We start from the raw sequence: 11,041 nt of genomic DNA, 5'->3' as shown, positions 1-11,041 counted from the left end.
CCATAAAGGCTAATAGTTATAAAAGGAGAAGCCCAAAGATGGGGGGAGTCCTCCACGCTCACTCCCACAGGGGGAGAAGTGCTTTATAAAATAATTTCCTCCACCAGGACCCATTTCTCAGAGCACAGATGGAGCTGCACTCGCAATTCATTGTTCTGGACAATAAACTGAAGGCACAAAGACAAGTGAGGCGTTTAGTTTCAGTGAAAGCTATTTAACACTGACTTTGCATATATAGGCGTTAATTTTATTTCTTGCTCCTAACTATTTCTTTAGAAGCTCACTAACCATTACTCTTCTTTTCGGTGTTTAACCGGCCTTTTCTGAGAGACCTCGGCCCTTCCCCTCCGGGCGCGGCGCTGCCCTTCGCAGGGAGCAGCGATGACCGCGCGCCCCGCCAGAGCCGCGCGGCGCTGCCTGACCGGACATGGCGCCGCCCCCCCCTCCAGCAAAACCCCGGGCCGCTCCCGCCGCCTCGGTGCACGGCCCGGGCGGGGCGGAGCCGCCCCGGCTCCTCAGCTGTGCCTCGTTGCACACCGTCTCTCCCTGTCCCGGCGGGGTGAGGCTCCGCTCCCACCAGGTCTCCGGCCCTGCGGGGCTGCCCGCCGCCGTGTGGGGTGGGGGTCGTGCCTCAGCGGAGAGGGGCTTCGAAATGGCGGTCGCCATTTGTCTCGCAGTCCGCTGGCGCTCGGAGCCGGGCAGGGGCCGTCACCTCTCCGAGGGAGTCGGTGCCGGCAGGCCTCGTCGCTAGCGCCGGGAACTTGTCTTTTCCCCGAGACCCAGAGAAGTCTGCTCTCAGCCCCGGGGATTGCGGCGGGGAGGGGAGGGGAGGGGAGGGATGGCGACCTCTGCCCCGCTGACAGGCCGTGGCGCCCGCTGCGCTGAGGCAGGGGTCGTGGGTTGCCTGGGGCCCGCTTGTGCAGCTGAGGCTGTGCGGGTACCCAGCCTCTGCAGGTGGCCACCAGCTGTACCTGTTTTTCCAAAATCTATAGGTAAGCAATACTCAAACAGAAAAAAATCTCCATGATTAAATGATTAAAAATGGTAGAAGATGCTACAAGGCAAGAAGTAAGTAGGCGTGACACAGGATTCAGGCACATCGGGACAAAGCCGTGAATAACTGAAGAAAAGTCTCTGTAAGTTCCCTGAATACCAAAATAGACCTGGCTCTAGTATATAGTACTTTAAGCGACCTACTACTAACTAGTGAACCATAATATACATTGCCAATACTATAGTATTTGATAAATTCCTTTAAGCAAATACAAGTGTCCTTTTCTCCCTCCCTGGTACATACAGGTATGCGATTATTAACAAAAGAAAGGAAGAGGTACCGTCACCCATAGACAATACTGCGCAGAAATCAAGAAGAGACTATCTTGAAACGTCTTTCTAGTTATTTCTCTGAAGCAGTGCATTTAGTTTTGTGTAAATACAAAATATTTTTTAATTTTCATATTTAAAAGTTAGGTTTTTTCACTTCTTTCTCCCCTTTAAATCTCCACTCTGGAATTCCGATTTCACTGCACTGTGAGCACCAAAGATCAGTGTTTTGTTTTGAGGTATTTTGAAATTATTAAGTGGGAAACTATGTTCTTGTACAGAAATTTATGTTAGTATGGAGATGTATAATAATACTGATTCAGTGTCAGCAAATCAGATGTAGTTACTGAGGATTTTCTGGTAAAAGCAGTGAATTGGTTATATCTTAACCTACTTTGGAGTCTTGTGGAACGTGTTCTGAAAATACGTGGAATCCCTTTCTTAGATGCTTTTTGTACCCTCAAATTGAAGTCCAGCTCAGTTCTTAATGTGCAATTTCAAACTGTAATGCATCTATTTTTCTGACATTATATTCTTTAATCCTCTAGTATTTATCCAAGTTGCTGTAAATTATTGACATTGTAGCACATAAAGTAAAAATAGAAGAGTTCACCCAAGTTTTATTTCAAAAATAAAAATGTGACTTGAACCAAGCAGAGCTATTTTTCTCCTGGGCTAAGATTTTCATATGGTAGTCTGGCTGGAAGGCAAGGTCGATACAGATCTCTAAAAGCTGTTTCAGACCCTTTTAAAATGGAAGGTCAGTTTAAGTGCAAATGGATTGTTTGGGAAACAGGGAAAATATGAACTTCTGTGCTGGTACTTGCTGCTCCATGGTGTTCCATGGCTAGGAAGCTGTAGGAACATTATCTGCAGCAATACATTTGTGCAGGTTGGAGAGTGAGGGCCGCTGTGTGGTTCCTTCCTCAGAATGTTGTGCTGCCCTGTTGATGTATGTGCAGAGTAACTGATTTATCCACTACCATCTGAAATCCTTGATTAGAAGAAATATTGTACCTGTATTATTGACTTTCTGACTGCAGGGAAGAGAGATTTAGTGAGCAGCACAGTGGCTGTTTGGTTGCTTTAAGAGCTGCCAGGACCAGTTTTGCAGTGTTTTTGCCAAATGCATTCAGAATAAAAAGTTCATTGGACAAAGACAATGATTCTTGCTGTCCTAGTGCCTGGAGAGGCTCACTAACAAGGGGCTCCTGAGCACGGGCTTGTCTGAGGAAGAGACACATTTTGTGTCGCAAAAAGAGAAGTTACTGTCTTTACCAGCCTTCTGCCACTGAGGAATTGGAGGAGAAGGGAATCATGAACAGAGTGCTGATGCACTGCGCAGTGCTGTGAGGGTAATCAAAGAACATTCATGTTTAGGGAGGGGTTTTGAAGTACTGAAAATTATGGTATTGATTTGCTTTTGTTCTGCTTAAAAAAATGGTTGGTGGTTTTTTTTGTTTCCCTAGCCCTAGTTTTAAGCTGTCATCTGAACACACTTAGTGTGATACATTGTGTGTCTGTAGTTTCATGCATTAGTTCCTACAAACTTCCCTTCCCTAGAGGTGAGTTCTGGTGATCTAACCCAAGGAAATATAAGGGAGGAGAAAGTAAGGTGACAGGATAGCCTATGGATCAGCAACAGAAAAGGAGAAGGGGAAAAAAAGCCTCATACAAACCCTGAGCATAACTGGCCAGGTGAGCACTATACTTTTTACAAATCTATTCTACAGCTGAACTTCAGTAATGTAGAGCCAGAGAACAGAAAGGCACCTTTGGCTTGGTTGTTTCAGGGAAGTTGGGAATGCTCTGCACCTGCAGGAACAATCACCACGTCAGTCAGTAGGAATTCTTCTTTTGTTCTTGTTACTGTTTAATTAATTCGTTTTCACGAGATTGAACGGAGCTGTACTGCAGTAGAATAAGCAAGCTGTGGTATTTCCGGCAATCATCCAGGACACAAGTTCAGAGTGGGCATTTTTAGTAGAGACTCCTGCGTTACAGACTAAAATGTGGACCCACATTCCTCATAGTGCTAACAGGAGGAATCAAATATGTGGACTCATTTGCTGTGATGGATTATCACTGTGCTGTTTGATAAAACCATGTAGCTCCTAAAATGGGGAGGGGAGATAGGAAGAAGGTAAGGGAGCTGTAGCAGGAGAATCTAAAGGACAGAAGAGTGCAGAATGAAGGTGGTGGTCACCCAAGGAGTTACAGTGTGCAGCTGAGGAAAGCACCTGTTCTGCTGTTTGTGGAAAGTGGGGGGACTGCTCTGGAGGTAGAAATGGAGAAGGAGCAACTATCTAAAGCATGAAATCAGTCTCCTGCTACTTCTGTCCTAGCTTGTCCTGCCTTTCATGCATCTTTCACATCTTTGCACAGCTCTCATTTTGGGAGTTGGACAAGTGATATAAATAGTGGGGAAAGGGTGGTTTGTCTGGAGTGATGAGATGTGACTGATTTGTGTGGTACTTCAGCAAAAGGAAACCCCACAATGAACCTGATGCAGCATTAACAAAGCAAGGCCTTGGGATTGATGTGCCACACCAGAAACCTGAAAAATAACTTGATAAACTGCCGTTGTTTAATTGTGCAAAATTTCTGCAAGGAATTTTCCCCACTCTGGGGAAGAGAAGTTCTTTGAATAATGCATTGTGTAAGGCCATACATGCTTTCCTTGTGTCAATGCTGGAAAGCTGGATGGCTGTGGCTAGAATACCACTACTCTGGGATAAATGTCTGACAGTGTAAGGCTGAGCTTTCCCATCTGAATGCTGCACAGCAGGCAAGAAGCTCTGCTGAACACAGCTGAGAATTGGCCTGTGGTAATGGCACGTGATGAGGGGAGAGGAAGTATGAGATTTTTCATTCTTTGCTGCTGCTTTGTAAGGAACAAGGCATGTCAGTAGCCTCTTGCTGGCTGGTCCTCTTTTTCTCCGCCCCTCATCCAGTTGTTCCTTCCTCAGGCGCTGACTGTACCCTGCTGTGTAGAGAGGGAGTACTTATATTTTTTGTGGAAAAAGGAGACGTTTGCAGAACTACACATTTGAAAACACTGGACTGAGTTAATTTTACAGTGTTTCTTATGAAATAGAAGAAAATTCAGGAAAATGAATGCATCTCCTGACGTAGCATGATACAAATTAATAAAAAGAGTAGCTTTTAGTAGTAGAGCATGTATGAGATACAAATATCTCAGAATAAGGGAAGAGTTAAAGCTAATACATGTCCTTTTGCATCTTTCACTGTTCCTCTGCCCTTGTATCCACTACTTTCTTGGTCAGAATATCAAGAAAAAGTATAAGACTAGGGCAAACGGATCTTTGTTTGCCTGCCTATCCTGATGGCAGGATTATGGTTGATGACAATTAAAGTAGATGGAGTCAATTTTCTTTTCTTTCTTCCTATGCTGATGGTAGCATATTGACTGTGGAGAGAGGTGCATTCGGTACACTGGTGAATGTGTTCAGCCCACCTGAGATAATGGCATAATTACTGCTATGACTGTATTCAGGCAGCTGTTTGTCTAACGTTCTGCATGGACACTATACTTTTTGGCTTTGCGTGGACCTTTCTCACCTTACACACAGTTTCCATGATTCACAAGAAAATCCCATCTCCTTCAGTCTCCTGGTCACACCACTACTGCAGCAGAAACAACAGGGAATCATTTACCCCTCCAATTCACAGAGCAATGCTTGCACTAAGCCCCAGAGATTTCTGTGGCAAGCAGCCTGAAACACTTGAAAGGGATGTAGTTTCCAGGGCATCAGTGTTCATGGCTGAAAGCTTCAATAATATATTAAGCTGGGCATTTTGGTGAAAAAAAGATCCACTTGTATTTAATCTGCGTTGAATTACTATTCCCGCATTGTGTGCAATGACTGAAAATTATGTATTCAATAGCAAGGTCAACTCTGTAAAGCAGATGGCACCTCTGTTAATAAATATATACTTCCTGCCTTGTATTTAGGTGGGTTTTATTCATAGAAGACAGGAACTAATTGTCCATCTTTGTGTCTAAATGCGAGAGACAGCCACTTGACTTTTGGCTTCCTGAGATTCAAACCTAGAGGAGTTCAGAGCAGGGTATAAGAAAGAAAGGTGAATTCCAAGTTGGGGGAGGTACTTCAGTGGAGTAAGCAAGTTAAGGCCCTCAGTCCCAGTTTCACAGGGGCACCATGCAGACAAAGAGAGTTTCTGATATGACCTTTTCCTTTGTGATGCCCCCCTCTGGGCTCCACATGCTGGTCCTACTTTCTTATTGTTCTGAATGTCAGTTTAAATGTCCAACTTCCATGTGGATATTCACATTTGAATACTTAAGATGAGTCCTGTGTCTCCCACCCCTAGAATTAAGAACCTAGGATTTAGATGGAGCAGTGTGAAGTGTCTGAATAGATAATGTCGTTTTCTGAATGCTGTCCTAGTCATTGGTGTCTGCTGCATGGCATTGCAAGTAATAACAATAATTCTGCAGAACAGAATACAGAGCAACTAGAAAATTCTCTCTTGAGAAATTGATGTCAATTTTTCCTTTCATCCTGGCGAGGTTTCCTATGTTGATTGGTACTTTCTAATTGCTATCAGCAGTATCAAAAGATGCAAAGTTATGTAAAAGAAGTTCCAGCCTTTGCCCAGAAATCCATAGATTTCATTCCTGCTGTGCTGTGCCATATTCAAAGTTAATTGGATGACCCAATTTTAAACCTGAAATACTGTATGAACTTAGAGACTGTATCAGTGCGATTGTAAGTTGCTTGAAGAGCACATCTGTGGTCTTGGGTACAAAAACCTGGAGGCCAAAATACAGTGTTGGAAGCACATTAGCAGTTAATGACTGAAAAGAGAGGTGGCCAGTGGAATAGGAATGTATACAACAACCATATGATAAAACCAGATATTTCCATTTTGGTCAAATTCTACTTTGTAAGAGACTGGTATGGAGGCAGTTTAAGGGACTTTGTTCATCATTCCCTTGCATTGCAATAAAGCATCATCCTGCTTCTTTCTATATGCCATTTAGCGTTTGAAATAGATCAATTGAGCAAGAGTTCAGGAAACTTTTAAGTTCCCTTTACAAACTAAATCAGGCTGTAAGTTTTAAATTTCTGTTTCATTCATCATGTGCTTTTGAGGCCTCCTCATGTTCTTGTTAATAATTCAGCCTTTACCTATTCTAGGTTTATTGCTCAGAGAGACAGTACCTTTTGCTAAGTCCAGCATATGGCCAACAGGAGCTATGTCAGGTAAGGAATGCAACCTTTAATTTTTCACCTTATTCTCTTTTGTTGTTAATCAGCTTTGGAATAGAACTATAGTGCATGCAGCTCTGTTCATGTATGTCAACAACTGTTAGCTCTGGTAGCCTGTTACTTTGAAACAGTTGGAGAAGTGCCAAAGATCTCAAGTGTCTTGAAGGCTGTCAAGCTTTTGCTTTTTGTGTTTGTTGTTGCAGCAGCTGAGAACACAGCAAGTCCTGAAGCAAACTGGATTAGGTAAGAAAGAATTTTTAAACATCATCTTCTATGGCACCCTGGAGAAAAAAACAAATGTATTGTATTTTTCTGACTTCCTTCCCATAAAATAGATAAGTCCTTGTCTCATTCTGCTAACATGTCATAATTATCTTATTGATGGTCAGCTAGTAGCTGCTCTGCTTGCAGCTGTTTTTCTTAACCTTTTCTTTTTTTTCTTCCTCGAGTAATGAAATTAAAGCTATCAAGCTAGGCAAAACAGCTGACTCCTGATTTCATCATAATACCAAGAACATTGTGAAAGAAAGTTACTCACTGAGAACATGTAATTAAAAATGAGGGTTACCAACTGTTGTTGCTTCTCAACGTGGCCTTCGTACATTTGTAGCAGCACAGCTGTATTTGACTCAGGTTGCACTAAGAGTGTTAATTCCATTCACAAACATTCCCTAAGGGTAGAACTGCCCTTGGAATTGTGGGCTTGTTCAACCACTTCTCTTTCTACTGCTGTTCAGAAACTACTTGCTGGAGAGGCTTTTGAACTGAGTGGTGCATGGCATGATGAAATACAGATCTCTGTGACTGGTAAAATTCTTAGTTATATTTATTAGGGAGCTCTTCAGCCTCATCTCTGAAAAAATACAGTGCTTAGTTTCTACAGGCCTTATCTGTTAGCTTCCTTCAAAAGAGTGATTGTTATAAATTGTACCTAAAAAGCTGCTAGTCTTGAGTTACGAGTTTGTAGTTTTGATGGTTTTATTGATGGGCAGTGCATACAGTATTGGAAGAGGAATAAGCTTTTACAGCCTTGATACTATAAGAAAGACTGGATTGTGAAGAGTGCAGCCTGTACTGCTTTCATTTTAAGTCATGTCTGAAGAATTGACTCATGGTGTACTTTCTCCTGCTTGGGTTCTTTGCCAAAAAAATAAAATGGTAGCTCTCTCTCTCATCAGGATTTATGGCCCCGTTAGTGTCAACCTATTGTGAAATGAAACCCAGGGATTTCATTATCAAAAATTTTAAAAAGAAAAATCAATTCACTGAGAATATTAATGCTGTAGGTAACACAGTTTCCAACTAAGGATTTACATATCTAAGTGTTAGCTCTTTAAAAAAAAAAAAAGTTCTCACATGAGGTTCTTATGTATGTGTATAGTAACAAGAGTAGCTCTTTCTAAGTCATTGTGGTAATGGAGCTAATGACAAGACAGTTGGCACTGTCGTGCTAAGGTGATCTTCACTCTTGCAAGACAAAATATAGTTAGATTAGCACATTTTTGCAGAGATCCGCAGTTATCCATGTGTATAAAAGATTTGACTCCTGTTAGCTAGCAGATGCCTGTGTCCTTGACAAAGCTGTTTTTGCAAGATAGATATATCTATAGAATGCACAGTGATCTGTACTATATGCCGCAGTTTCCTCTCCAGAACGCTGTGTGACTTGCAAATATATAAACCTTTTGGGGACTAGGTGGAGGGTCTTGGAGGGTTACAATGATACCTGCTCTGGTAAGGCTGCCCTAAGGCCCAAGTGTATCAGATTGCCATAGTAAACCCTCTACTCTGTCCTTGACACAGTTCCAGCTCTACCATGGAGGCTGTACTGAACTTGTAGGTATGCAATTGTGCCTTATCTTTGCTGCCTTCCCAGCCTTTCCTCTTTCTTACATTTGGACCCAGGTGTGCAAGTCTCAAATAGAACTTGCTAACTGCAGCCCTGCATCTCCTTGTTCCAGGTGTATGGCTTTCAGGAGAGAGAAGTTTTTTGCAGAACAATTTAGGAGTGTTAAGCAGCATGCTGTAAATGCTTTGGTAAAGGCTTTATAATATCCTGCAGTGTGGGAGGTATCCTGCAAAGGGGGAGGGCACTTGTTTTATCATGGGCTGCTTGAGGCCAGCTGTAAGGCTGACACTAAATACAGTTTTGAGAATCATATGGAAATGGTGTGTTGTATGCAAAAATAGATTGGGCTCTTATTTAGGTATAAGAAGGTAGAGGCATCTCTGGCTTTTTTTTGTGGATAATGAAGAAGATAGGAATATTTAGGGAAAAGTTTCTTCCTGGCATTGAAATCTGAAACAACAGAAAGTGCTGCTTAAAACTGTTTGAAAGAGTGCTGTCTCTGCTCTTTTTAATTTCCTGGGTAGGCATAGAACTAGAAGAGTGATGCTGATCCCGAGGGGGATCTTGTCTTTATATTTGACTACTACTTGGAAAAAGAAAAATCCCATTCACTGTTTCATAAATATTTCCCTGCGCAGGCAGAATTTTACTAAACTCTGCCAGGTGGAGAGTTGCCTGATTCAGTGTTCTCTGCTACTTCTACCCTCAGCTTAGGCATTGAGCAGATGTCAGGAAAAGAGAGAAATGGTTTATGACAGTACAGCTATAAGAATAATTTCTTCTACTATTCTTTGGTGACTAGTACTGTTGCCAGTTCTTGTCTCTTCCATGGTCTTCCTACTTCTACTCTTTCCTGTTACGCAGCCTAACATGAGCTGAAGGGTAGAAGGGAACTGTAGTTAATTTGGGCCTGAAAGACAGGCAGGGCTAGAGGTTTCAGAAACACTTCTTTCTTCAGGATCTCTCCTTTTTTTTTTTTTTTTTTTTTTTTTTTTTCTCCTGAGTAAATGTATCCAGAATTATCTAATTGGCAGTAAATTTTAAGACAAACTAAGAATTACTATAAACACAGAAAAAATGGAAATGGAGGAATAGTTTAGTGTGGTGCAATGATTTCCAGAGAAAGCATTGCCCCATAGGGTTAAGAGGGCCTGGGGGTCAGTCCACTGAACACACCAAGACTCTGGCTGGTAGAAAGTGGCTTGCTTTCAAATGCTCAGCAGCTCACCCCAGATTTTGTGGGATCTGTCATCTTATCAAGGCATTTGTTCTAAAAAACATTTTTTCACAGTTTTTCTCCAGTATAGTTGCCCTTTTATTTAGAAAAAGAAGAAATTATTGGAAAGTTCCCTGTGCCAGTTATTGCGTACTTTTTAATACATTAACTTTGAGATGAGCCAGCAAAACCTGGAGGTATAGGGACAGCAGAAGCTGTTCTCCGTCAGGTTCCTATCTCTAAATATGTCAGCTAGGCAGTCTAGATACCACCTATGTAACCAATATCCAGTTACTTCACCTCTGCCATGGGACAATCCTGTCATGTTTGTAGCATGTCCAAACAATCTGTCATTGAGCTATTTGTTACATGGTTGCATTTGCTCTAAAGAATTGGTATAAAACCTGTTCTTAAAGGAAAAGAAAAAAAATTAAAAGCCCCATTTCTGGTATTGGAAGTATGTAATATTGTTGTTGCTACCAGTTTTCCTGGATGTATGGGGAATAAACTCTAAGTGCGTTAAGCAGAAGGAGTAGTAAAAAGTGTAGAGTAGGATGGCAGTTTTCATGTCTCCTGGTACATTTTTCACGCTGTATTTTAAACTTACTGGAGGGCTGAATGATAGATGTGATTAATTCCATCTCACTTGTAAGAAGAGGGCATGTTTGGTGCACATCTTGTTGTATTCACTTGTTCTCTCATCGTTCTGTCAATAGTTACATGGACGATCTTTATATTTTGTGTGTAGTCTGTGAAGTGGATATAAAGACCTGTCAGGCTACCTTTTCTAATACATTTTCTTCTGAGGAAAAAACCTAATATAAATGTCACCTGCAGTATGCGCAACTGTAGCAGATGGAGCATTGAATTAATGGCTCTGAGAGGCAAGCCAGGAAAGATTATGAGATGAGATAAATATGGTACATGATTCAAAAAATTTCCTGTGATTAAAAATGAGTTCAAGAAAGAAGATCAGATCTTCAAAAAGTTACAGAATATTTAGAAGCCACCTATCTTTTGACCTTTTGGAAAAGTGTTAAAAAATCATTTGCAATTATTTTTATAGGGAAAATCCCCCATTAATTTAATGAAAAGGATATTTTTCAGCAGTGGGTCTTACATTCTTTTGTAACAAGTATTTTGAATATTCTGAAAGGAAGGGAGTTTGCTTATAAAATGTATCTGGTATAATGCCTCATGTTTTGTGGCAAGATCACTATCTCAGTGAAAAACAATTATAAAACTAAACTGATTGCTGTATTGAAAATTGTATATATTGTCATCAAATATAGAGGAAGGACTGTTTTTAGTCAAAAAAGTGACTTGAGTTTAACAGCTGATAATAAATAGGAAGGTGACGTTAATGCAGCTCCCTTGCTGGTGTTCCTTTCATAG

General features: G+C 41.5%; 1 protein-coding gene across 16 annotated transcripts in view; it reads left to right on the top strand.

The window, feature by feature from the left end:
• Window positions 1-471: 471 nt before the first annotated feature.
• MYO3B (myosin IIIB) overlaps window positions 472-11,041 on the top strand; it is a 213,629-nt gene continuing 203,059 nt past the window's right edge. For 5 of the 16 annotated variants that reach the window (XM_030018878.1, XM_030018876.1, XM_030018875.1 and 2 more), the window contains exons 1-3: window positions 603-1,136; window positions 6,510-6,575; window positions 6,785-6,824. In XM_030018878.1, the coding sequence (XP_029874738.1) occupies window positions 6,569-6,575; window positions 6,785-6,824 (47 nt within the window). In that variant the 5' untranslated portion in view covers window positions 603-1,136; window positions 6,510-6,568. Of the gene's footprint in view, window positions 581-600; window positions 1,137-1,299; window positions 1,429-6,509; window positions 6,576-6,784; window positions 6,825-11,041 lie in introns of those variants that run through there. The other 11 variants (XR_003924029.1, XR_005932734.1, XR_003924030.1 and 8 more) reach the window with 8 other exon arrangements.

Source organism: Aquila chrysaetos, chromosome 6, assembly GCF_900496995.4.
Source record: "Aquila chrysaetos chrysaetos chromosome 6, bAquChr1.4, whole genome shotgun sequence".
In the NCBI taxonomy this organism is placed as follows: Eukaryota; Metazoa; Chordata; class Aves; order Accipitriformes; family Accipitridae; genus Aquila; species Aquila chrysaetos.
This window is presented reverse-complemented; position numbering and strand designations above follow the sequence as displayed.